Source organism: Plutella xylostella, chromosome 7, assembly GCF_932276165.1.
Source record: "Plutella xylostella chromosome 7, ilPluXylo3.1, whole genome shotgun sequence".
Lineage (NCBI taxonomy): Eukaryota > Metazoa > Arthropoda > Insecta > Lepidoptera > Plutellidae > Plutella > Plutella xylostella.
The window spans coordinates 3624108-3648487 of record NC_063987.1 but is presented as its reverse complement, the minus strand read 5'-3'; the positions used below and the strand labels follow the sequence as shown (position 1 = coordinate 3648487).

Genomic DNA, 24380 nt, shown 5'->3' with positions numbered 1-24380 from the left:
ACTTCATAAGTGATGGAGTAAACGTATTTTGGAGTGGCATATTGGGACTTCGTGGAATAGTCACCTACTTATTATAAAGTCAGTATCTCGGTTAACAATAGACATCGTGATGCACTACATAATACACTTTGCGTGTGGAACAAATTCGCAGCTATTCTACAAGTAGTGGTGGCGGATTCTTTCAGAAAGGACACAAACAAAGTAGGTAGGTATTCATACAAATATTTATTAGTAGATAGTTAGGTAGGCAGATATACATAGTTGTTTAATTAAATGCAATTATATTATCACTATAGTTACAACAATATCAACAAGGCCTCACAATTTTATGGACATTTATTTTTTAAATATAAATTTTCGTTTCTTGCCTGTCCCGATATTATTTAAGAAGTTAACTTAAATAATAGCAGCAGTTTATAAACTTTCTACTCCAGCGGTACTTTGGTGACCTCCTTGGAATCAGCGACCACCGGCGTGGTGTTATAGCTGGTGGGTCTACGGAAGCTGGACCGGATGCTCGAGGCACGCCTGGCGGTCCACTCGCGGCCGCGACGGTTGGACAGCAGTAGGACCATCACCACAGCGGGAAGGACCGCCAAGATTAGTAACCATAAGAGTGAGGATAAGCCGTTTCGGTTGTAGACTGAAAGGAATGTTGAGATTAGGTACTTATAAGGTTTCTGGCAAAGGTTGAGAATAGTGGTCTGAGTGGTCTCTGGTCTTGGTCTGTGAAGGAGAGATTTGATATTTTTTGCACGCAGAAGAAACTTTATAGATACGTGCGGGTTGAGGCACGGGTGTTATGTGATGTGTCAAAACTTCGCGACGCCATTGGTGCGTGCTACATGCAGCTCTACCGCTATTCGGCAAAACTGACAAAATTTCTCGTCGCGGTCGCTCTTGAGGCTGCGCGATGTGAGTGAGCGCGATGGACAACTTTTGTCACGTCTTAAATGCGCCCCGTGCTCACCGTTCAGATTTTATCATAATTTTATAAAAGCAAAATGCGCATGTATCATATAATATCTACCTCGCGGCATGATCCTACTAAATAAAAAGGCGTAACACAAAAATAACAAAACTTACAAATCTCAGGCATCAGCAGAGACATCTGCGTGGTGCCGCTGATCTCCCTCCCGTCCTTGCTTGCGACCACGGTCCAGGGGTGGTGTTCCAAGATGGTGGGCCGTGCGATGACGATGGAGCAGAAGCCGGAGCTCAACTTGCTCTCGGATGTGTAGCGGTCGGGTGTACTGTCGGAGGTGAAGCCTGGGGAAAGGGGTTTGGTAGCTTAGTTAATTAGGTAATTTTTACGGGTTCTATGGATAGCGGAATTGGTCGATAAAATTTGTTTGCTTTGAGCAGAGTCATAATGGGTGAATTTGTTTATTCGTAACGTAACTAATCATTCGTCATCCTGGAGTTAGTTACCAATTTTCATGGCGATTTCAGATGTAGTGTGGCAACATAAGTAATAAACGGTCATTCGCACATCAACCGTCTTACTTATGGCTCGCATCCTTACATAGCGATCCTGCCAGGATATCATAATTATAGGGTTCAAAAATTCGAAATCGATCTTACTTCACAATTAAAATAAAATTGAGTAGGTAGAGCAGTAATAGGTACTTATAAGATATTTACCAAGTCCATCAATCCGGACAAATCTGCAGTAGTCGAGGTCGGACTTGCCCGTGTCTCCCCGCACGACCAGTCTTCCCAATGTGTCCGTGAACTGGCTCACTGCCATCTTTGCTGCAGAACAAATTAAAACACGTTTATTGTATTTGTTTTATGGCTACATAAATAAAGTGTATAAGTAAGTACCCCTCCCTAAGTACTTACATTTCAAACATATTCTTCGTTAACTTTCCTGTTAATCCTGGATACCAGGAAAATTCTATTCAATTTCATAAAAATGCCTTCAGTAGTTTGTATTAGACAAGCTTCCTCCCATCTATACCTACATCCTTACAATTTTAAACAGCAATTTTTTTAACTTTTTTTTTATAATTTTAACCTATACGCTTCGTAGTTGGTGATAATTAAATTTGATGAACTGTAAAATATATTGTCATTAACCGCTTTTGCCGTTTAGGAGCAATTTGGTGCTACTTGCACTTTTTCATTGCTCGAGAGTGTATAACTAACTTCACTAGCATCACATACGTCGAACATGAACCCTGAGGCTGGCGGTCTGCTCCCGGCTCTGGTCCACGAGGCCGGCGTGGCAGCTCCACGCGCCGTCGTCCAACAGCGACACTCGCTCCAGACGCATCGAACACTCGCCTGCGTCGAATCCGGGAGAGGAAGTTTCTGGAAGGTGTATGGATAAAAGATGGTTAAGTGCTATTTTGCATTTTTATTGTAGGTTGAAATCAGGACCTAACAATAGTCATTGCTGGACGCAGCTCTTTTTAAGCTTTGGGTGATTCTATAAAAATCATTGTTGCCTCATGGACACGCGCTCCAGACGCATCGAACACTCGCCTGCGTCGAAGCCGGGTAAGGAAGTTTCTGGAAGGTGTATGGATAAGATGGTTAGGTTTGTTAGGTGCCTATGTTTACCTATGCATTTTTATTTCGTATAAATTTTATTAGCATCAGGATCTCATCATCCATTTCTGGACACCCTTTTCGAGGAGCGCAAAAACAACGCGTAAAAAACATCGAAGCCTCACTGTTGAACCGAATATTTAATACAAGACTTTTTCATATATTTTGAGTTTACGGTGATTTGTAACAAGGTTCTGTTCTCGTTCTTCCTCATGCAATCACTAAATGTATGTGATCATTGTAATAATTATTCTTACTTACCAGGGTTGACTGAGAAGACAGATCCGTTGCCGGCTCTGAAGTAGCAGTACTTGATGGAAGCTTGCACGCTGCAGCTCATTGTGACTGCATCATCCTCTCTGAACAGCACTTTAGACAGGTCTGCTGCTGTTAGAGTCGGCTCTGAAATAAACAATAATTTTAATTACAATAAGTGTTCTGGGTCTGGGTAAGGGAACTATGTTAAAAAAAATGGAATTAGCATGAAGAGGGCGTGAAACTTGGCAGTTTTGGGAAAAACGTTTTCAAACGGAAGTTATGTTTTTTTTTTCAATTTGCGGCGCTAGTTTGCTTTGTAAGTGGCACAGTATGGTCAACAAAATAGTAAAATAAATGAAGAGAAGTTAGAAATTATCCATGACCATCAATCGAGCGTGCTGCGTCCGTTTGCCTGTTTGCGGGGTCTCATCCCATGTATACGTCTCAGCCTGTCAAATAAAAAAATGGGGCTGGGGGCTTGTATTATGGATAGATAGATTCATTTATCATAACAAAGCTTTTTAAAATCGTAGGTAGGTACTATGCTATTTTCCCAATCATGAACCGACTTTACCAAACCAGGTTTTTCTTACCAGTGACAACAGAAGCGGCAATCACGGGGTTCATCAGGGCCCACGGACACAGCACCTTCAAGAAGCCGTAGTGCGTGGCTTCGTCAGTCTCGATGCCGCACCGCCACAGGCCCAGGTCTGAGTTGGCGGTGGAGGTGAGCTCCAGGCCGCAGCTCTGAACTCCTGAGGTGGAGCTGTGGAGGAAGGAAGATAGAGGGTTAGCTGGTTGGTCGTGCAGAATAGCGATTACGGGTAGTGTCAGCTCAAGTCGATAGCGTAATTCGATAGTAATTTGTATAACATTTTGATCAGCGCCCTGTCGGTAAGGTAAGAAAGTAATAAAACGCATAAAAATTCTAGTGACTTTTCTATTGAATTACTATCGACTTGAGTCGATAGTACTCGTGATCATACCGGTCGACAACACTTTTTTGTGGGGTAGGTTATTTTTACTTTGACAAGATGTCAGTCGTCATCAGTCTTCGTGTGTGGTTCTGCCAAGGTTCTGCCCTTGTAATTCGGAGCGGTTGTAATTATCGGATTGAAAAGGCTTGGTAGCTGATTAATAGTGAATTTGTGAAATATCTGTTAAATATTAATTAGCAGCTACCATTAGCCATTATGTTTGTTTTCTATATTATAAACGACAAAGTGAATTTTGTGAGTGAACATGAAGATTCCTTTGGATTTCATCTTCCTAGAGGGCCCCTACGCTGAGCCCTGGACCTTCGATTTGCCTACGTGAGTAAAACCTACCATATTATTCTAACAACTGATATGTCGTCATTCTCACTCAACGCGGGACGAAAAAAGTCACTGTCGTCATCCAGAAGTCTTCAACTTTCTAACCATCGAGCCTTTATACAATTCTTTCCTTCAAAAACCTCACCTTTGAGCATCTCCATAGTACTTGTACCGCCCCTCCCCCACCCCCGGACTGGCTATGAGCACCTCCCCCGAGGGGTTCTGGAACTTGCAGAGCCTCACCGGGTGTTGGGTGGCCACGGAGCAGGACAGGTAGACCGACGGCTTGTTCACACTCACTGACGTCACCACTTGCGGCTTGGGTTCTGGAGTGCGTTGAAATGTGGTGTTAGATGTTTGTCAATAGCATTGTGAACTAAGTAAAGATTAATGTAAAGATTGGTAACAAGATACAGAAAGTCATCAGCCATCAAAATGTTAATAAGTACTTATCTACATCTACAATGTAAAGAATTAAATATGATTGATATCACGGTACAAAGAAGTCATCATCAGACATCAACTTGTTAAGATGTACTTACTGATAGATTTGGCTTTTTCGTCTACAAGGAGAATACGCGAAGCTATGTTCGGCATTCTGTCTTTGTGATGTTACAAAAGAATCCAAACAAATCTTACCATGATCCACAACGCTGACTACCAACGGGAACTCGGTAAGATGAACCTTCCCAGGCAGCGCCACCATCATCGACCACGACCCGTCGTGGTCCTTTGTGATCTTGTCCAGGACCAATCTGCATCGCCCGAAGTTCTGGGACACGGTGGAACCGCTCGGGTCTACTAAAGTGCAGTACACAGCTTCTTCTGGCCCAACTTCTTCGTTTACTGACGTTTTGTCCGTAAACTCGACGTTGTACTGCTCACCAGGTATTATAGCTGTAATTGGGAAAAAATATTAAAAGCGTTCAGTGGGAAGACGTAAAAGTTTCCTCGACTCGTTCATATACTTAAAAACAATCGAATCCTATTATAAAACTCCAAGACTTACAAGTAACATTCAGCTCGAAGGTAGCCTTGTAAAAGATGCGATCTTCGTACGTAATTTCCCAGATGCCTGCATCTTGGTGCTGCACAGCGGGGATGGTGAAGCCGCAGTCCTGGCTGGTACTTGTCACCTGAAAGTCAAAGTCAGTCATCGTATAAATATAAAATTTTCTAATGAACAACAATTTTTTACTAACTCTGTGTTCGAAAAAAGGGCTCTTTGTCTTTGGAGAAGCACGGAGGCATAAAACTCCTGAGCCATCTTTTCAAAATAAGACCTAACCATTGACTTCATCATCATCATCACGACCCATTATGTCCCCACTGCTGGGGCACGGGTCTCCTTCCAATGAAGGGAGGGTTTTAGGCCTAGTCCACCACGCTGACCAAGTGCGGGTCGGTGGACCTCAACACAAGCAAGCTTGTGCTGAGAGAGTTGTCTGGTAAGTGGGCAACCCGACTGTCAGATGTTTTCAAGCCGCCCGAAGGCCTCTGACAAGGCTTAACGACTGCTGCCGAAGCAGCAACCGGGACCCACGGCTTAACGTGCCGTCCGAAGCACGGAAGCGTCCAGAAAAGCACCACTTGAAATTGGTCACCCATCCAATGGCTGACCGTGTCAGTTGTTGCTTTACCCCAGCGATCAGTTACGATCACTGAGGCCCGCTCGACTACGGACGCTTCCATTGACTTGTATTATATTAACTTATTAACTACTAGCGTATGGAAAAGCCCAACTGCTCATGAAAATGGCACCATACGAGTATATATCTGTTTGAATTTGGGGCCAAAATTCCTTTGGCAAAATGTTCTGACGGGCGCATTTATATCCTTCCTTTTGAAAGCATTCCTTAAAACTAGTTGGTATACCTGGCGGGCCGGGTTGGGGCTCTGGACCTGGCAGATGGATCCCTCAGGCATGGGAATCTCCAGCTGTAATTGCAGCTCGTTGCCCTCAGCCACGACAGCGTCGTGGTACGGGTATGTCCGGACCGTCTCTGTAATAGGGGAGGAGGTTGTTTATAGTTTGCATTCGTGATTCATCGCTTTGCTTTTATGAAAATCTACTTTTGAATTCTCACGCAGCTATTGATGTTTTCAATTTATTTCATGATTTGCAACGAATATAAATGATTTATTTCTTTCTAAGTTGACGTTCATAATCATTTGAAACTATGTTTAGATCATTTACGAAAATATAAACTTTACGTATCTATCTCTCGATTATATTACATTTCTGTTTTATATTTGGAACAACCTACACATAATCAGGTTTTCATCGCAAAGCATCCAGAGATATATTTTTCAGGGGATATGTGGCGTTTGGTTGGTTGCTGGCCGATAGTTACACAAAATGATTCTATTACGTCTAGGTAAAACGACCTTGCTAATTATGGTGGTTTATGGGTCTAGGTTGTCTATTTCCGGATTAAATCAACTTAATTTTACTTAATTGGTGTAATCAATTTGGTAATCTTAATTCCAAATATTTGAAGCTTATCTGTATACGTGACTTGATACGCTCGAGTTATTGATTGATAATAATATTATATTGTATACATTGTTTGTTGCGGTATTTATCATTGTTTCTATGTCAATAAGACTTAGATTATTAGTGGAAGAATAGATTCATCGAGAATCAGGCATTCAACTTATCTTTTTTTATAATAAGACTAAACCAAGACTAGGCAGTCAATTCTAACACTGATAAATGGATATGAAAACAGTACTCACTTAACAACACATATATAATATTGTGGGGACATCTCACACACGGCCATCCGACCACAAACTAGGCAGAGCCTGTAATATGGGTAGGTATCGGACAGCTGATATATCTACACAAATACATAAATAGATACATATTATACACTTAGAAACTCCCAAGACCTGAGTACAAAATATCTGTGTTTAAACAAAAAACTGCACCAGCCGGGAATCGAACCCGGGACCTTCGGCATAGTAGTCTGGGTCACTAACCGCTACACCATTCAGTCGTCATAGATACATATTATATACATAGAAACCTTACCTTCTTACGTACCTTCAACATGCAGCGTGAAGTTCAGCCTCCTCTCTTCAGCGCTCCATCCATGTAGAGCCTCAGTGGCCACCATCTCCCAATCCCCTGCGTAGTCCGCCGACAACACAGTGATCTTCACTCCACAGGAGATCTTAGCGCCACCATCCTCAACGACCTGTATTCCTGGTAGCTGTCGGCCTTGCTTCGAATCCTGCTGCTGGTAGGGTTCCGTCGTATAGGAATCTTCGTCATCGGGTGACAAGTCGATCTGGTCACCGAGGGGGGTTTTAAGGGAGCAGGCGATGTTCTCACGGAACCCTGCGAGGTTGATCACGACGGTCACATCTTGGTGGAGGCTGGTCTTGAACGTCTGGGGGTCTAGATATTGAAACGGCGTCGACGCTTGCGATCCTGGAAATGGGTAGAAATATATTTATTTAACTAACTCTTTATTGCACAAATTGAGGATTTAAAAGGTAAAATACGTGAGCTTTAATGCTAAAATCATTTTCTCTCTCAGCTCAGAAGGGCTAGTACGCGGCGCATTTAAGACGTGACAAGAGTTTTGCATCGCGCTCACTCACATCGCGCAGCCTCAAGAGCGAGCGCGACGGAGAACTCTTGTCACGTCTTAATAGCGCCCTGTGCTACATGGCCAGAATTACAGCTGGAGGGACATTTGGAAACTTGTTTTCAACAATGACTGTTTTGGTGGTGGATCGGAGTTTAAGCTATTTTATGTAGGTAGGTAGTATTTAAGGTAGTTCATGTAAGGTATTATCTCGGAAGCTGATAGCTTATTAGGTAATTAATTAAGTAACTACTGAACTAAATTGGTTCCCATATTATTATTAAGTACTTATGAAAATTATCATAGGTTTATACAGACCATGGCCACGATTACTATTATCTATGTATTAGCACATAGATACCTTTAGTTTATTTACTTCTATGGAACATACCGAACTATGTAATGAAATGAAGTCAATTCGGCGCCAAGAAAATACCGATCAAATCCTAAAATCCGTTGTTGAAAGATCCACTTTCTCTCATTTTCAGTAGCTAATATAAATATGTATTTTTTTCATTCTAAAATAAAATCTAAACCTTAACTGCAACAGAATAATACACAATTAATGAACGGTACACAATTTATTTAGGTACAGAGTAGGTATAGTGGCACTCTATATCTTATGTCCAGCAATAGATGATTTTAGCATAATGATGACGATAAGTAGGTATTTGATGGTGATTTTTGATCTGCTATATTATTACAATTTGTATCAGCAAAATAACACCAACATAAACACAGTCTCCAACAAACCAACTTATAGGTTGGTTTACACAAGCCCTACAACACAACAAAGCACGCAACACTGAACGTAAATAAATAAAAATAACCTGTAAGAATGGCCACGAGAGCCACAGTGGCTACCAACGACCGCATGGTGGCGGCTCTAGAGAGAACTGTCAGGCACCCGACAATACCATACAGGTGGAGCTGATAAATAGTATAATAGATAACAGGATAACCCAAATTATCAGTGTCTTCAGTGTCAACGGACTTTCTAAGTAACAGCTGAGGAGACATTAGCTTTTGCTATCTGCAATAACTGCATGTATAAAATCTGCAGCCGTGTGACATCCCTGCATCTCTCCTCATACTATCATTTCTATTACTCTCTGTTAGACATGAAAAGCTTTTAAATTCAAATTGAAAGTTTTGGTAAAATATAATCACCATCATCAGCCTATACTGCTATACGTAGGCTTCTCGCAAAGCACGCCACTGGATGCAATCGTTACTTCAGCTTTCCGCATCCAATCATATCCAGCCACTTTTCGCAAGTCGTCAATCCATCTAGCAGGAGGGCGTTCCACACTACGTTTGCCCCATCGGTCATCGGTAAAATATAATAATTCATTTATTTATTCATGGTGCCTATGAATGCCCAGCATGATGCCATAAATGTATCTTTGCCAAGCTCATTTAGAAAGGCACTGCGTTGCTTTTTACTGCTATTGTGTAGTCTAGATACTTTACTGAAACTACTGTTCTAATTGAATAAAAAAAACGCATAAGTACTTTAAAATATAGGTTGGACTAGATTTGTTATAGATACGTAGGGTAGGTGGTAGAAAAAGTATTAAAATATCTTTTTTATGTAAGTGGATATAATATTCCAGTCAATTTAGATCGATCTAGAAATAATGAAAATAAAAACAAGGTTGTATTTGTCAATTTGGAATAGTTTTATAATTATGTTAATAATGAAATTATGCAAAGCGCTAAGCAATAACTAGCTACTGTATTACATAAGCAAATAGGTTAGGTAATATGTGAGGGGATGATACTGGGTATATACGTATTGCCATCATTATAACATATCCAACCATTCTTTGAAGATTTATCACAGCATACTACTTATGTATATAGATACAGATTTTAGGTTTAGCAGCCTCAAAATGAAAACATTCTACACAACTTTCTTTTTAACCGACTTCAAAAAAAGGAGGAGGTTCTCAATTCGTCGGGATATATATATATTTTTTATATTTTTAATGTATGTTCACCGATTACTCCGCCGTTTATGGACCGATTTTGAAAATTCTTTTTTTGATGTATTGGGTTGAGCTCCCAGGTGGTCCCTTTTTTTTCAGAATTTTGTTTCACCACCAAGGGTGGGTAAAGGGGTAAAAACAGGGTATGAATTTCCATTTTGGGTACCTATTAACCGATTCTAATGAAATTTAGAATCTTTTTTGAAGTTGGTGCCATATTTCTTCAGATTCCTCTGTCTCCGCACCAACATAAGAAAAGAACAGTTCCTGCTATTATTAATTATTTCTTACTTTTTAGTTATTTTTGAAGTAGGTTTTTTTTTAAATTATGCCAGTTACTACAGACTACCCACCAAGGTAAAATTCAATTCAATATTTTTTATTGACTTCCAGGAATTCAATAATATTTATTGACTTATAATTTTCTATTGGTTTTCGCCATTTAGGGTAAGTATACCATATAAGTACCCGAGTCCGCGTTGTTCTATGGGTTTTCGCATTTTACTTTAAATAGTTAGGTTGTTTAAAGCATTCTGAATTGTGGAATCCATCCTCATTGTGCCCAATTACCTATGGGATAAAAACTAAAGTAGGTTTCTTCTCTCACACGCTAGGTACAACACATACTTACGGCTATTAACCTATTGTGTTTTCAACATAACTCTCCATTCCGTGTATTTTAATTTTGTGTATTGTAGATAAAAATAAACAATACTTTAATTAGTTCCTTTAAAATCATTTATAAGTACACTAACATGGGTTGGTTGGCAAGGACAGGTTATACTGAACTCAGTACGCTACACTTATCCATGTTGAAAGCGGCCAGCCCACCCTCAGCGCTGCACAGATGAATGCTTATTGTCTTGTTGATACTCATTACTTCAACCAACCAGAAACTGCCGCCAGGTGCCAGGGCGATTGCGTGCTCATCGAGGTGCACCCCTTACGCTCGTTGGCTTCTGCTAGCTTGGAAACACTATAAAAAGAACACCCTAACTAAGCTTTTACTAATACGTGCCAATAGTAGTGGTTTTAATTACCTTGGGCGCAGATAGGTGAGACTCCCAACGGTGTCTGACACTTATCTACTACGGTTACATAGCTTAATAAGACGTAAACTTATCATGTCTTGCACTATATGTATGTTTTTATTTGAATCTGATCGAATGCTCTCCAGCAAGTTATAAATCACTCGCTTAATTACCAAGAAAATTATAAGAAAGCAGGAGTACCTCAAGGTTGGGTTCTAGTACCGCTTTTTTAATTCAATAAAGCTGGAAGCCGCAACATTGTTATTACGTGGCACCCGCGGTTCAACGCAGTGCAACTAATGTCCTTTCGCCTTTTCTCTCCGCTTAAAAGAAATGTGTGTAAACGGCCATGGCATACACAATTCACAAGTGGAACAAAAGTCAAGCAATAAAAGTTGGTCTCATATAAACGCACTCTGATGCTTAAGACTGGTAAGCTAGAGATGACATTTGTGTGTACCATGAGGTGGCGTAAGATGTTTTTTGTTCCTCAAAGAGGCAGCTGGTGAGACGTCTGGCGCCAACTTCGCGTCAGTCCACGAGCCGCCGGCGAGGGGACCGCACGCTCCTCGTCACCGAAGCTTATCAAAAACTAAATAAAACATCCAAACCCCTAACCGTCGAAAACAAACGGAGTTACAAAACAAAGTGTGTTTGTTTACATTCAACACTAAAGTGTGAATTCAATGGAAACCAAACTTTAAGTGAACCAAGTTTTGACAAGGATTTCGTATATTTACACGTAAGTTGTTATCTATACTTATTGATTTTCCAACCGGTCTCCCCCTTCTTTTGAATAACTTTCGGGTACTTTGCATTGCGATCTTAGCTGATAGATTGGCACCTTGCTAATGAGAGCATTTAACTAAATTTAATTTTGTCGTTTGGTGGGAAAGCAGAGTTCCGTTACGCGTCTCGCCTTGAACTCGTCTGACTTGATTTAAAATTACCCATTCTTAATTCGCCATTTCTTGACATACATGTGAAAGACGACCGGCAACAGCATGCGAGATCAATTTTCTATTTATAATATGAATATGTATGAATCACAGTCGTAAACGTGCAGTAGTAAATATGCTCTCGGTTTATATGAGTATGTTTGCGCCACTTAATACGCCAAGCAATTAACTTTTGTTACTAGAGGAAAACGTAATTTATCCTCCTTCCTCATAGCTAGATGCTTCTTCTTTTACAGCTGGAGCAGTTATAACTTTAGTGAAATTTTGTAAGTTTCGATTTGAGTTATAACGAGAACCATGAGGTTCAAGCTCACAAATTGCAAATCAGTCTGAATGACTAATAGCTTTTCGTCACGAACAGACAAAAACTTCTCTCCATAGACAACGAGTGTGGTTGCCAAAATTCATGTTACGGATTCAATAGAGAGGTCAATTATTACGGTAAACTAGCGTATAGCAAATGCTAAATGTAGTAAGTGAGTGCAAATCGAGTCAACCTGAATTGCTTTGTGTTTCTTCTTCAAGAGTTTTCAATACGATGTCTTTAAATTCTGCTATTTGTACATCGCGCCACACTAGGGTTTTTTTTAAAAGTTCATCAACCGATGTTTAGATTTTTCGCGTATGGTATGAGTCACTGTCTTTGTCCATTATAAGTTCTTCTCTTTGAAATACTTGTTTTTAATATTGGATATTAGTTATTTTATTACTCATTGCTAACTACGTACGGTCTAGTTCATATGTATGAACAACATCGTAGGAACCACAATAATTTTTGGTCATTTATTTTATTTACCTTCGCCTTGCCTTTAAGTAGTAATCTACATAATTAATGTTCTTTAAGTCGAAAAATTCACTGTGAATTATTCATAATGTTTGTTTATTCAACTTGCATTTCAACAAGACTCGCGGTGGAGTTCAAAACCCTTTAACTATCTATTAACTGATTCAAATTGAAATTGAAATTCCAACTTTCCCACGACAAGATTTACATTTTATCTATTGACTTCGGGAACAAATTGACCATTCGAAGAGACTATTGAGTAACGTGACAGTCTGCAGCTAGTTTCCAAACACTATGAGCTAACATGGCCAAACGTGTTAGTTCAAAACTTAGGTCTAGTTTCACAATGCCAGCCCCACATTATATAACCTTTGAAGAGAATCTTCAATTCGATTCGACACAGCAAATAGAACAAGTCTCGAGTCCACATAATACAGTCATGCCACGTAAAACATAGCTGAATCTATTCTAGTCGAGGACAATGGTACTGTCTACTTAGGGACATATAACGCGAGCATCGTGTTCTATACTTTATGGGGTGGATTTGCTATTGTATACTGGACTTTACTGCTTGGTGATAAGGGGAAAGTGTGTCATTGAGCATGTGTAAACAAACGAGGATTTCGCTCAAACACTTGGGTGAGTCATGCACGCGTAGTGTCCGGTGACTGCGGAGAAATAAGAAATCAACAGAGATGCAAGCTCGCAGTTTCTTTGACGTCTGTACACTGTACAGTGTTCTTAGATAGTGTACATAGAGTTAGGAATAACAAAATTCATGAAATTGTGCTGGGATAAAGATTGAGTTTGATGAATTGTAACATTTCGGAAGCAATGGTTAATAACTGTTTTAACGTTTACTGACCATAGCCTGATTGCTTTTTTCTGATTGAGATATGTACAGTTTAGACTTCGATAACGTTTAGGTTGTTTCAAGAATCTTGTGTTCTTCAAAAGGATCATTTCTAAAAGCATCATCAGAAATAAGTAGGTACATTACTTACTTAGCTACTGAAATGTCTACGATAACAATTCATTTGTGAAAACTTAAAAAGTACACGTAAGCCTTCGATGTGTCCCGAACAGTTCGATCCTTTTCCAAGAGTTTCGACGGATGCGAACATCCGTTTCAATGTTTTAAGACTGCAGACAAATAAATAAACCAAAGTTATTTTCTTTAATTGTGGACCACAGGTACCGTGAACAGGTTTGAAGGCTTGTTTAAAGAAAAACTTAATCAATAAAATAACTTGACTACAGTTGCTAGAGAGAGAACGCCATATACAGATGAAATGAACTCCATATGAAACTGGACACTTTCTAAAAGTAATAGTGCCACTAAACCAGAATACCCAAATATCAAACTAATACCGATATCAAATCAATTTAAAAGTAACACTAATAAGGTTTGATAGACCACCTATCTAGTTAATGATCTTAATTTTTGGAGGATGCGTTACAGAGACGACTATTAGGTATGTTTTTGTTTTAAAACGCAAAAAAACTACGCGATTAATTATAAAGAAAATCCATGTGACTTATATACATTTTAAAAGTGACATGGACTTTCTAAATCCGTTTTCATAATATTGTAAGGGTTGCCATGGCAACTAGTCTGGGCAAAGCTATTTTAGTCTAGTTCGTGGCACAAATATGCTTTGATCTTGCAACACACGAGCATTCTTGGTTAATTCCTGTCTAGCCAACCGGCCCTTCTAGCAATAACGATGCGATCTGCGATGGTACTTTTTTGGATGGAATATCTACATGAATAATTCATTTTATATTTTAAAAATACTTACATAAAATCATAATAGTTACCTATGTCATGTTAGAATAATCCAGAATATGGAATAGGAAATATGTTTTAATTTTTCTACATAACTAATACTTTTATGAAAGTTTTTCAGTACATATCTTTTAAACTGGTCAGCTAATACTTTTACTAATGCATTTAATAGGAATAAACTGGAGCGTTCTATTTGATCGCTGGTTGCTGTTTCGACATGCAATGTAATGTGGAATGTATTTTTAAATCACCGTAGTGTTTAACTAGGACCTAGTTAGTTCGGTAGGTACTATACTTTGGGGCCGTCCATTAATCACGTGAGGTCGTTTTTCTCATTTTTTGACCCCCCCTCCCCCCTGGTGATATTTGGTGAGGTTTGGGACCACCCCCCCCTCCCCCTCCCTGGATCACGTGTATTTTTTTGGAAGTCTACGTAAAGGCTATTTTTGACTAGAAAAAATATAGGCCATACTACAAATCTTACTACATGTCTTAACTATCTAAGTTATATAACTTAACTTAGTTAAGACGTATATGTTTTTGGTTTAAGTTATTATTTTCTGTCTAAATTTATTTTTAATATGTAACTGTTGGTTTTCCATAAATAAATAATAAATAAATAAAATAAATAAATCGTTAAAATTTTGCGCCGTTCAACATTTCGGTTCAGAAATACCTAGCGCTTTTTGACAAAAAATTAATACACGTGATGTCTGACGATACCCCCCCCCCCCTCCCCCCTCGTGATGTTTCGTGAGGTTTTCCGTACCCCCTCCCCCCCCACCCTTTGAGCCTCACGTGATTAATGGACAACCCCTTTGTCAATAGGCTGAGATGTTTATTACTCCTGCTTAGTACCAGTATATTTCATTAGGTACATTACTCGTATAATCACAAATCACTATGAGACAAAAATACCACAGCTGTAGAATTTTCATACTGTATCGACTGAAACAATGGCTGTGCACATGTAGCTTATAAGGTAACGGGTCCATATTCCGAGGTAAATAACAACATTTGAAAGTAAGTAAGAAAAATAAGCATTTGTAACCATCAATATTGATGTGAAATATTGTCTTCTGTAAGAATATACGTTAAATTTTATATTTCTTAACACAGATTCATTGATAACACATTAATTATACTTAAAAAAATATAATTTATTACACATGTCGATTTGCCCTAATGCCGAGGTAGGATTATGGTTTCTTCCATATACCGAGGTAGCCTGTTCCATATTCCGAGTTAGTCCTGTCAGTGGCTCCATGAGTGTGGCCATGAACATAAGGAAATTACAATCGAAAATATCGATATACTTTTTTAACCTTAAAGTACTCCAAATAAATTTAATTATTCTAAATAGTAGTTGAAAATAATGAAAAGAATTAAATACTCTCCATTTATATTGGTTTTCGTGATAATTTCTATTATTTATGTAACATTTTCATAATTAATTATTGCAACTGGTAACATTGGCTAGAAAAAATATTCATAATGCTTCTATGATGTTGGAGTTGCTGGCTTAACGTCGGGCCGCCGCTACGCCGCTCCGAGCCTACGCTTTCAACCTACTTGCGTTACGCCGCTCCTCGCTTATGAAGTACTTTCGTTATGCCGCGCGTAACATTTTCAAGTTAAGGGGATGCCCTCCTATAAACATTTAATTTTTTTTACTAATATTAGATAGGGTAAACAGTGGTGAAATTGGCCACCCCCAATAACTGGCCACACAGCTTTTCATTCGCCTAAAATAAGAAATACGATGACAGCACGCCATCTGTTACAGCTTGACACTAACCACTAGTAAGTTGTCGTTCATTTTAGTTCACACTCACTCCGCTTGAAGGATTGGTCTTCAAAATACCCGCAATTTTCTGACAGTCGGCGACAGTGCATCTGTTAAAATGGTTGTGCGCTAAGAAAACGTTAAGCGAAGACATTATTTCGAGAGGCGATATTTTTTGTCCCCAGCTTCTGTGAGTGACTTTAAATAGTGACAACGATAGATTTTGAGGTAAGCAATTATAATTTGTACTGATTTAATCCTTGATTTGATTTTTTATTGCATTTTTCGACTTGGCCAGTTACTGGTTCCTGTTTTATAGTATTTTTAGTAACTGGCCCCCCTATGCCAGTTACCCCAATTTGCTACTTGCAAATAAATTAACTTAAAATACAGCTTATTACCTTGGATTTAAATAGCATTTTCTGTGGTAAAAATTTTGTAAAAATCGTTCAATATTTAGTAGTAACTGGCATAGGTATTCTAGTGGCCAGTTACTACATGGCCAGTTACTGCAAAATATTTTATGTTTCAGGATATATGCTAAAATCTCTTCAGGATAATGGTAGCCCAGCCGACAAACAGCCTTCATCCTTCAGCCTCTTTCATTTGGACTGTATCCTCGTCAATATCCGTAGTGGTTAGCAGCGATTTGAATCGGCTCTGTTATTCTCTTTGGAAGCTGGAGTTGCCATGCCAACTTCAATTTGGTGCAGCGTGGGACGAAGGGCCTGCTTCATCAGTCTTCTCTCCAGCTTGAAGTTGATATTCAGAGTGCCTCCAAGAAGTCGGTGATCACTCCCAGTTTAAAATGTATAAATCATATTGTGTAAATCACTGAGGCATCTCTGGATATGTGCCGCTTGTCAGTCATAATGAAGTCGATTTCATTTTTCGTCCTACACCATCGGGGCTTGACCATGTTCACTTCCTTCGGGGATGTTTCTCATAGAAAGAATTCATCAAGTACAGCCCATTCTGGTCTGTCTCATTCGAGGAAGTCAACAAGAATTTGCCCTCTCCGATTTCTGCTACTAAAGCCATGGGGTCCTACCCTCAATTCTTTGCATTCTTGTACTCCCACTTTGGCGTTGAAGTCCCCCATCACAATGGTGTATTGGGTCTTAGCAGTACACTTGATAGCCCTAGAGATATCTTCGTAACTATACTGCTTCGACTTCTGAGTCAGAGTGTGTCGAGGTTGGTGCATATACCTGTACGACCTTCAAGGAATCCCTCTCGGTTAGTTTAAGTACAAGGTACGCTACCCGATTCGACACACTACTGATCTCCACTAACTTGTTGACAAGGATCTTGTTGACAAGAAATCCTACGCCACCTTGGGACAGTTGGTTACCCTCCCGATGGTAGAGCATGTGGCCAGACTTCAGGGTCATCGTGTCCCTCTCTAAGGATTTCCGATAGCCCTATTCTATTATATTCTATGTGGGGGTGTCAGTGCCTGCCCCTGGCTCTCTCGAATGGAACCTTTGTGCATAACCCCAAGGTCTAAACTGTCTTTCTTAGCTTGGACCATTTCCCTCCATGCTGGCATTCCACTGCGGGTTGGTGGGTTCACATATCTAGATGTGCAAAATCTAGACATGCAGGTTTCCTCACGATGTTTTCCTTCACCGTAAGAGTGATGGTATATATTGTACTTAAGTTAAAAGAACTAATTGGTACATGTCAGCACCGGGATTCGAATCCGCATCTCTGGCGTGAGAAGCGGGCGCTTACCCGACTGAGCTACCACCGCTCTCCGATAGCCCTAAGATGTCCTTATTTTTTTGCCCAGCTCTACCTCGTGTTACATCATCTTCTCGTCCTCTTTCAGTGTCCGTGCGTTGTATGTAGCAAGTTGTATTTTATACAATCTTAAAATTAGTTCAAGAAGAAGCTAAGATTATATAAGGATTTGACTTAATATAAACTTGAAATAATTCAATATGATTGTTAATAAAGATTTGTGATGATTTATAGATAAGAAACTTATTTTTTGTCATAATAATATGTGAATTGTGACGTTGTTACACTAATTACATTGAAGGAGTATTGAATTGTAGAAGTAGGTATTTTTGTTTTTATATTAAATTTTGTTAGAAAATCCTTCCTTCATTGGAAGGAAACCCGTGCCCCAGCAGGTGGGGACGTGATGATGATGATGAACTGTTTATTTGTTAAGAAATATTAGATATTTCTCATTATTAAGTGTTAACACATTAACTACGTCATAACACATTAATTGTAATAGGTTTTTATAATGTTTGCAGTAGTTATAAGGTTAAAACTTGTCATTTTAGTTAATTATATTAGGTGGCCAGTTACTACAAAATAAGAGGGCCAGTTACTAAAATTTATGGCCAGTTACTACACAAAAGTGATACTTTTCATTTAAATAAAGATATTTAAATAAATAGTTCTTATTGATTATTAAATTGATCAAAAAAACAATCAACAGGATCTAGTGAATCATTAGATATATAAATCACCTAAATCGGATCATGCATTTAGATGGAGCACACACGTAAAGTGGCCAAGGTGCTTAAGTGGCCAGTTACTACCCCTTTTACCCTACATAGATAGATAGAATATTCTTCGTTTGTACACACACACATGAAACATAACTTAACATAGGGTTCCGCTCATCTCGCATAATCTTTATTGACCAAAACTCATTTCGCATAACTCGTATGGTCTAAACTTTTTTGGCTGAACCATCACTTTGCCAAGACTTATGTGGCATAAGGCTCGTTTCGTCTAAAACTCTTTAGGCACAATCTTTGAACACCTAAGTTTCGTTTGCTCAAATTTATGTTCGTCTATACCTATGTATAATCTTGTTTCTCCTAATGTTATCTTAATAAATAATATATTAAGTATGTAGTAAATGTACAAATTGTGGTATTTTTCTCCTACATCCCGAAAATCACGATATTGTATGATCAAAAAATCGAAAGTTAACGACCATTATAATTATTACAAACCCCATGAGATCGAAACCTAAAAATAGGTGCGACGACGAGCAAAGCGAGGAGGAGCGTGTTAGGTGCACATGTTCATCAAAACCAAAGCGGAGCGAAGCGAAGCGGAGCGGAGCGTTTTCCAAACAGCGGAAACAATACAAGGCACCAGTTTGCGCTATGTAGGGAGACGCTCCGTCAAAGTTAAAGCCAAACGAATATTATTACTTTGTATAAATCTATGCCATAGCATTATTAGGCTATTCAAGATTTGGCCATACCATTATTAGGCTAAACAATGTTATGCGAAATAACTTTTTACTAAACGAGATTTATGCCATACGATTTTCGGCGTAACGAGACTTTGACGAAACGTTACTATGCAATATGTACAAAACTGTCAGTCTTATCGCTTAAAGTGATTTTTCAAGAAAACTATAGGGATGAAAGATATTTATGATCAAAGAAGTGTACTAAATAGTCAATAAATAAATGATGCAGGTATACATGACATAATAATATATACTGATATGATTTAGTATAGCTACAATTTTGAAATGTACTTCAATATTGTAACTTTTTCATTACTTGTATGTATTTAAAAAAATCACGTATATACTATGCATATAATGCACAAGTTCATAGATATTTACAGGTAGATTTAAATTTCCAATTGTCTATCAGTATTTTTCACAAAAATGTACCTCTGCCCTCATACAAAAACATACCTAAAACAACTCCCCCTAAACAACTCCCAAAACACCTTACGATTGCTGAGATATTTACAGATTTAAATTTACAAATTAATTGTCTACCAGTATATTTCACAAAAATATACCTCTGACCTCATACAAAAACATACCAAAAACAACTCCCCCTAAACAACTCCCCAAAACACCTTACGATTGCCGAGATATTTACAGATTTAAATTTCCAAATTAAAATGTCTACCAGTATATTTCACAAAAATATACCTCTGACCTCATACAAAAACATACCAAAAACAACTCCCCCTAAACAACTCCCCAAAACACCTTACGATTGCCGAGATATTTACAGATTTAAAGGAGAACGGCAGTGGGCGTACCGCCTTTTTTTTGGAGCGTTTCAGAACCATGTTTTCACTATTTATTAATACAGTGTAGATAAGGTATTTTCAGTAATTACAATATTTTTAGAAGTCGGGGGAAAAGAGAAAAATATAAACGAATAATATTTAAATCTAAGGAAAATGGAACGTAAAAACAAACATATAGAGAACGGAACGTAACAACTGTGATGCCAGCCCTCGGAATATTACCAGCAAATCCGAGCAACAAAGTAATCGAATAGAAATATCGATACAATCTTAAATACAAAAGATATTTTATTTATCAATAAATTACATGTTCTGGTACTATTTGTGCCAAAACTAGTACATTTGGTTTATAAAATATCATTATATTTAAGTCTTGAAGACTTTTATCCATAGTAAACCATTTTCTTTTTATTCGATTCACTATAATCGATATTTTTTGAATATTTAAATCTAATAACACTGAATCTTGCTTGTCAATCTTGTCATAGTATAGTAGTTGTTATTTCATTTTCCATTACCTAACCTAATTATTTAATATTTTGAATACCGCTGAAACTGCTGAAGATATAGAACAACGGGGAGTGAGAAGAAGTGTGACAAAGGGGAGAACCAGACCCGGTTCCTGTTCCACCTCCCCGGCAGGCTCCCGTCCCACTTCTTCATCAGGAACCTGCAGAAGCAACAGAACAAGAACACGCAAAATCCTGACAATATTTTCTATGAACCATATGATAAATACCTAAGTCAAATATGAGAAGAGCAACTGCGTTCTGCAGTTCGAATGCCGGCGCTGACAAGTACCAATGTGTTCTTTGAATTTAATTAAAATGTATACCATCACACTTACAGTGAAGGAAACCTGCATACCTATCTAGATTTAGCACATCTAGAGAGCCAGGTGCAGGTACTTACACCCCAACAGAGAATAGAGTAGGTAATAGGAACATAAAATTCCTAAAGTTGATTCCAGGCAAATTATGTTATATAAATAAAACAATAATCTTTTAAACAGTATATTTTATTTCATTACATTACTCGCCAAATGCATACCCATATAGTAGAACCTTTACATATAGCATTTCGAAATGGCATAGCAGATCCCTGTTGCGGAATGGCAATTTAAAACTTCAGAAGTTGGATAAGTATAACATTATTCCATGATGAAAGTAGTAGCCTGATCTAGTCGATAATACTAATAAAATCATTATATTTATTATGTACGTTGCACGTCCCGTATTTATTTAAACGTAAACATATAACTTGATATACCTAACATATTATAATCAAATTATTATTCACGTTGTTCGTCTTGTGTTGTTCAAGTGTTGACATGGTGTTGACGTTTAGTTGTTGACATGACACATTTTTTTATCATTTCAATTTTTCTGCTCTGGTTTGTCAATTTTTATCATTATACTGAGATCCAACCTAGACATTTATGACGTAAATCACAGAGTACTTGGCATAAACATTACTTCACTTGACGTTCCATTTTCCCTGTATTAATGTTTACGTTCCATTACGACTACTTTTTAAACATTATTTTTCTTCATTTTTCTCATTTCGCCCAGCTTCTAAAAATCTAGTAATTTATTTATTTGTGTACCTATACCGTGACTCTCTAAACATGGTACTTTCATTACGGAACCCGTCATTTTCATAGGGGTACCAAACGTCCTTAGAACTCTGCCATTGTCCTTTCCAAATTAATTGTCTACCAGTATATTTCACAAAAATATACCTCTGACCTCATACAAAAACATACCAAAAACAACTCCCCCTAAACAACTCCCCAAAACACCTTACGATTGCCGAGATATTTACAGATTTAAATTTCCAAATTAAAATGTCTACCAGTATTTTTCACAAAAATATACCTCTGCCCTCATACAAAAACATATCTAAAACAACTCCCCCTAAACAACTCCCCAAAGCACCTAACGATTGCCGAGATATTTACAGATTTAAATTTCCAAATCTTAAATTGTCTACCAGTATTTTTCACAAAAATATACCTCTGCCCTCATACAAAAACATACCTAAAACATATTTACAAACCTACAAACTATTTCACAAAAATAGCAGAGGTATGCTCTCATACAAAAATATACCTAAAACAACTCCCCAAAACACCTTACACTTTTTTTTATATTTAAAGATTTTTCCCAAAATAGTTGTCTATGAAAAAATGCAGTAGATAGAGCAATACAACATAGGTATATGAAATGTACCTACTTACATATATCTATACCTAACCTATATAGGTACTATATAAATCATATTATACTATATGTATTACTTACTTGCCATTGAGACCACTGGGGTTTGGGGGGAACAGGGGAGGCAGTTCGTCAGGGAGATTGGGCGACGCTTGAGGAGCCGCGGTTTTGACTACCGCTCTGGGGCGTACCTGGCACAGAGGATCTCCCTTGCCGTGCAGCGCGGCAACGCAGCTAGCGTTATGGGGACTTTTGGGTCGGGTGCGTCCTGGGGTGGTTTATTTAGCTAAGTAAGTTGTGTTTTGTTTGTTTGTTTGTTTTATTTTTATTTTTTTTTGTATTTTATTTCTGACGAAGCTAGGGTGGATTTTACGTTTAACGTTTGATAAATTTTGTATTTTATTTAATAAATGATTTTTTTTTTGTATCTAATACAATAGATATATTAAACATAATGTATAATACTACGTATATAATATAATACAATATTTACCTACTAATACATAGTAAGTTAAAGTCAAAACATACAGTTTAAACCTTTAATACAATGTTAGGAATTAAATATTTCGACATAGCATGCCCTTAAGTGAATAAAATTGCGGAGCGGCGTAGTGAAAGTCCTCTGTAGGCGGGAGCGGCGTGCCGAAAGTAGCTTGTAGGCGTGGAGCGGCGTAGCGACGGCCCGACGTTAAGCCACTAAGCCGTTCTATGGACTTTTCCAAGCGATTAAAAAAAAAATAGAGTAGAGATGGGGTAAATTGATAAAATAGTGACAGTAATCGAATATAATCGATTATTGAACTCGAATGATTTAAACATTTTTTACTATAGTTTTTATCTAAGTAAGGTTTAAAAAATTTCCACGATATTTTATGTTCTTACTTAAATGTTTAAAAGTTGATGATACGTAATAAAAGTAGATGTGTAAGGGATGAGGAAAAGTATCGAATACTTACAAAAGCCAAATACCTTATCAGTACTAATTTCCGATGAGTACCTAATGTATTTACCATAAACGAATATGATTATAATAAAAGTATCTACCCAGGAATCGATCCAGCATCGATTATTTTTTCATTCAAGCCAGGCGCGGATCCAGACCTCAAAATAGGTGATGGGCAAGTCTAAAAAGGTGGTTTTGCCTCGCCTTGAAGTACTACCTAATAGCTGTTTTTTTATTAAGTGTTTAGATTTTTATGTATGATAATAATTTTTTTTATGACTTCAGTTTTTGAAAATTTTGACAGACAAAAGTCTATGACAACGTAAAAAACTAGACTAGATTCGCATTTAAATGATGCTGATTTTATCTCGGTAGGCAAAATAGTTTTTTAGATAGTTAGGTACCTGCCGCTGTTTAAAAGAAAGGCTTTTTTTGACAAACAGTGTTTGAAATTTCCTCAATTTTGTCCCTAATACAGAAGGCAAAAGTTAATAAGTTTGGATGGATGTATGGTAATCTTTTACGAGAAAACGGATGTAACTTTTCTGCATCCTGAACTTAAATTCAAGCTACTTTTATTGCGGAATTCCCAAGCCAAAGAGGAATCTTTTTCCGCAAACGGAGTGGGTTTATGGCTCAAATTATGGAAGATAAAAAAATTCGGCCAAGAGCGTGTCGGACACGCACATAAAAGGGTTCCGTAGCCATAATATGGGCCGACCGATTGACACAAAAAAAATCCATACATTACCATTTAGTTTGGGCAACTGCACGTCATAAGTTGGTAGAGTTGTATAAAAATAACTATGTATGATACAGAGTCAGCTATAGTTTTGGTTGAAAGTACTTGCTTGGAGGTATACAGAACATTTTTTTCAGAATTATATTAAGAGTAGAGTATAGCACTTGCTCGTCCATACAAAAAGAGAAAACGTTTTACTACCCCTAAATATTATCCAATCTCCATGATTTTTTAATATGTTATTGACACAAGGAATAACTAGGTTTATAGGTTTTCCTTTTTTCAAAATTTTCTATAGATTAAAACTTATAGGCACCTCAAATAAAGTTTTTTTTGTGATTGCGACTTTGTTGAATTAAGCCGTTTGTG

General features: G+C 38.0%; 2 protein-coding genes across 2 annotated transcripts in view; one reads left to right on the top strand and one right to left on the bottom strand.

Annotated features, from left to right (window-relative positions):
- Positions 1–206: 206 nt before the first annotated feature.
- On the bottom strand, positions 207–8716 carry LOC105386750. Its single transcript, XM_048622142.1, has 12 exons — positions 8560–8716; positions 7180–7569; positions 6006–6133; positions 5140–5266; positions 4770–5027; positions 4276–4456; positions 3408–3580; positions 2818–2958; positions 2170–2316; positions 1645–1755; positions 1087–1269; positions 207–643 (listed from the first exon to the last, which is right to left on the bottom strand). Exons 1-12 carry the CDS (start codon positions 8603–8605, stop codon positions 426–428), a joined length of 2103 nt encoding a protein of 700 aa, XP_048478099.1. The 5' UTR covers positions 8606–8716; the 3' UTR covers positions 207–425.
- Positions 8717–11276: 2560 nt separating this feature from the next.
- Positions 11277–24380, top strand: part of LOC105386799 (CDC42 small effector protein homolog) — a 44465-nt gene continuing 31361 nt past the window's right edge. Inside the window, exon 1 of the mRNA XM_048621983.1 lies at positions 11277–11493. The gene's annotated coding sequence lies outside the window, so the exon portion shown is untranslated. The remainder of the gene's footprint in view (positions 11494–24380) is intronic.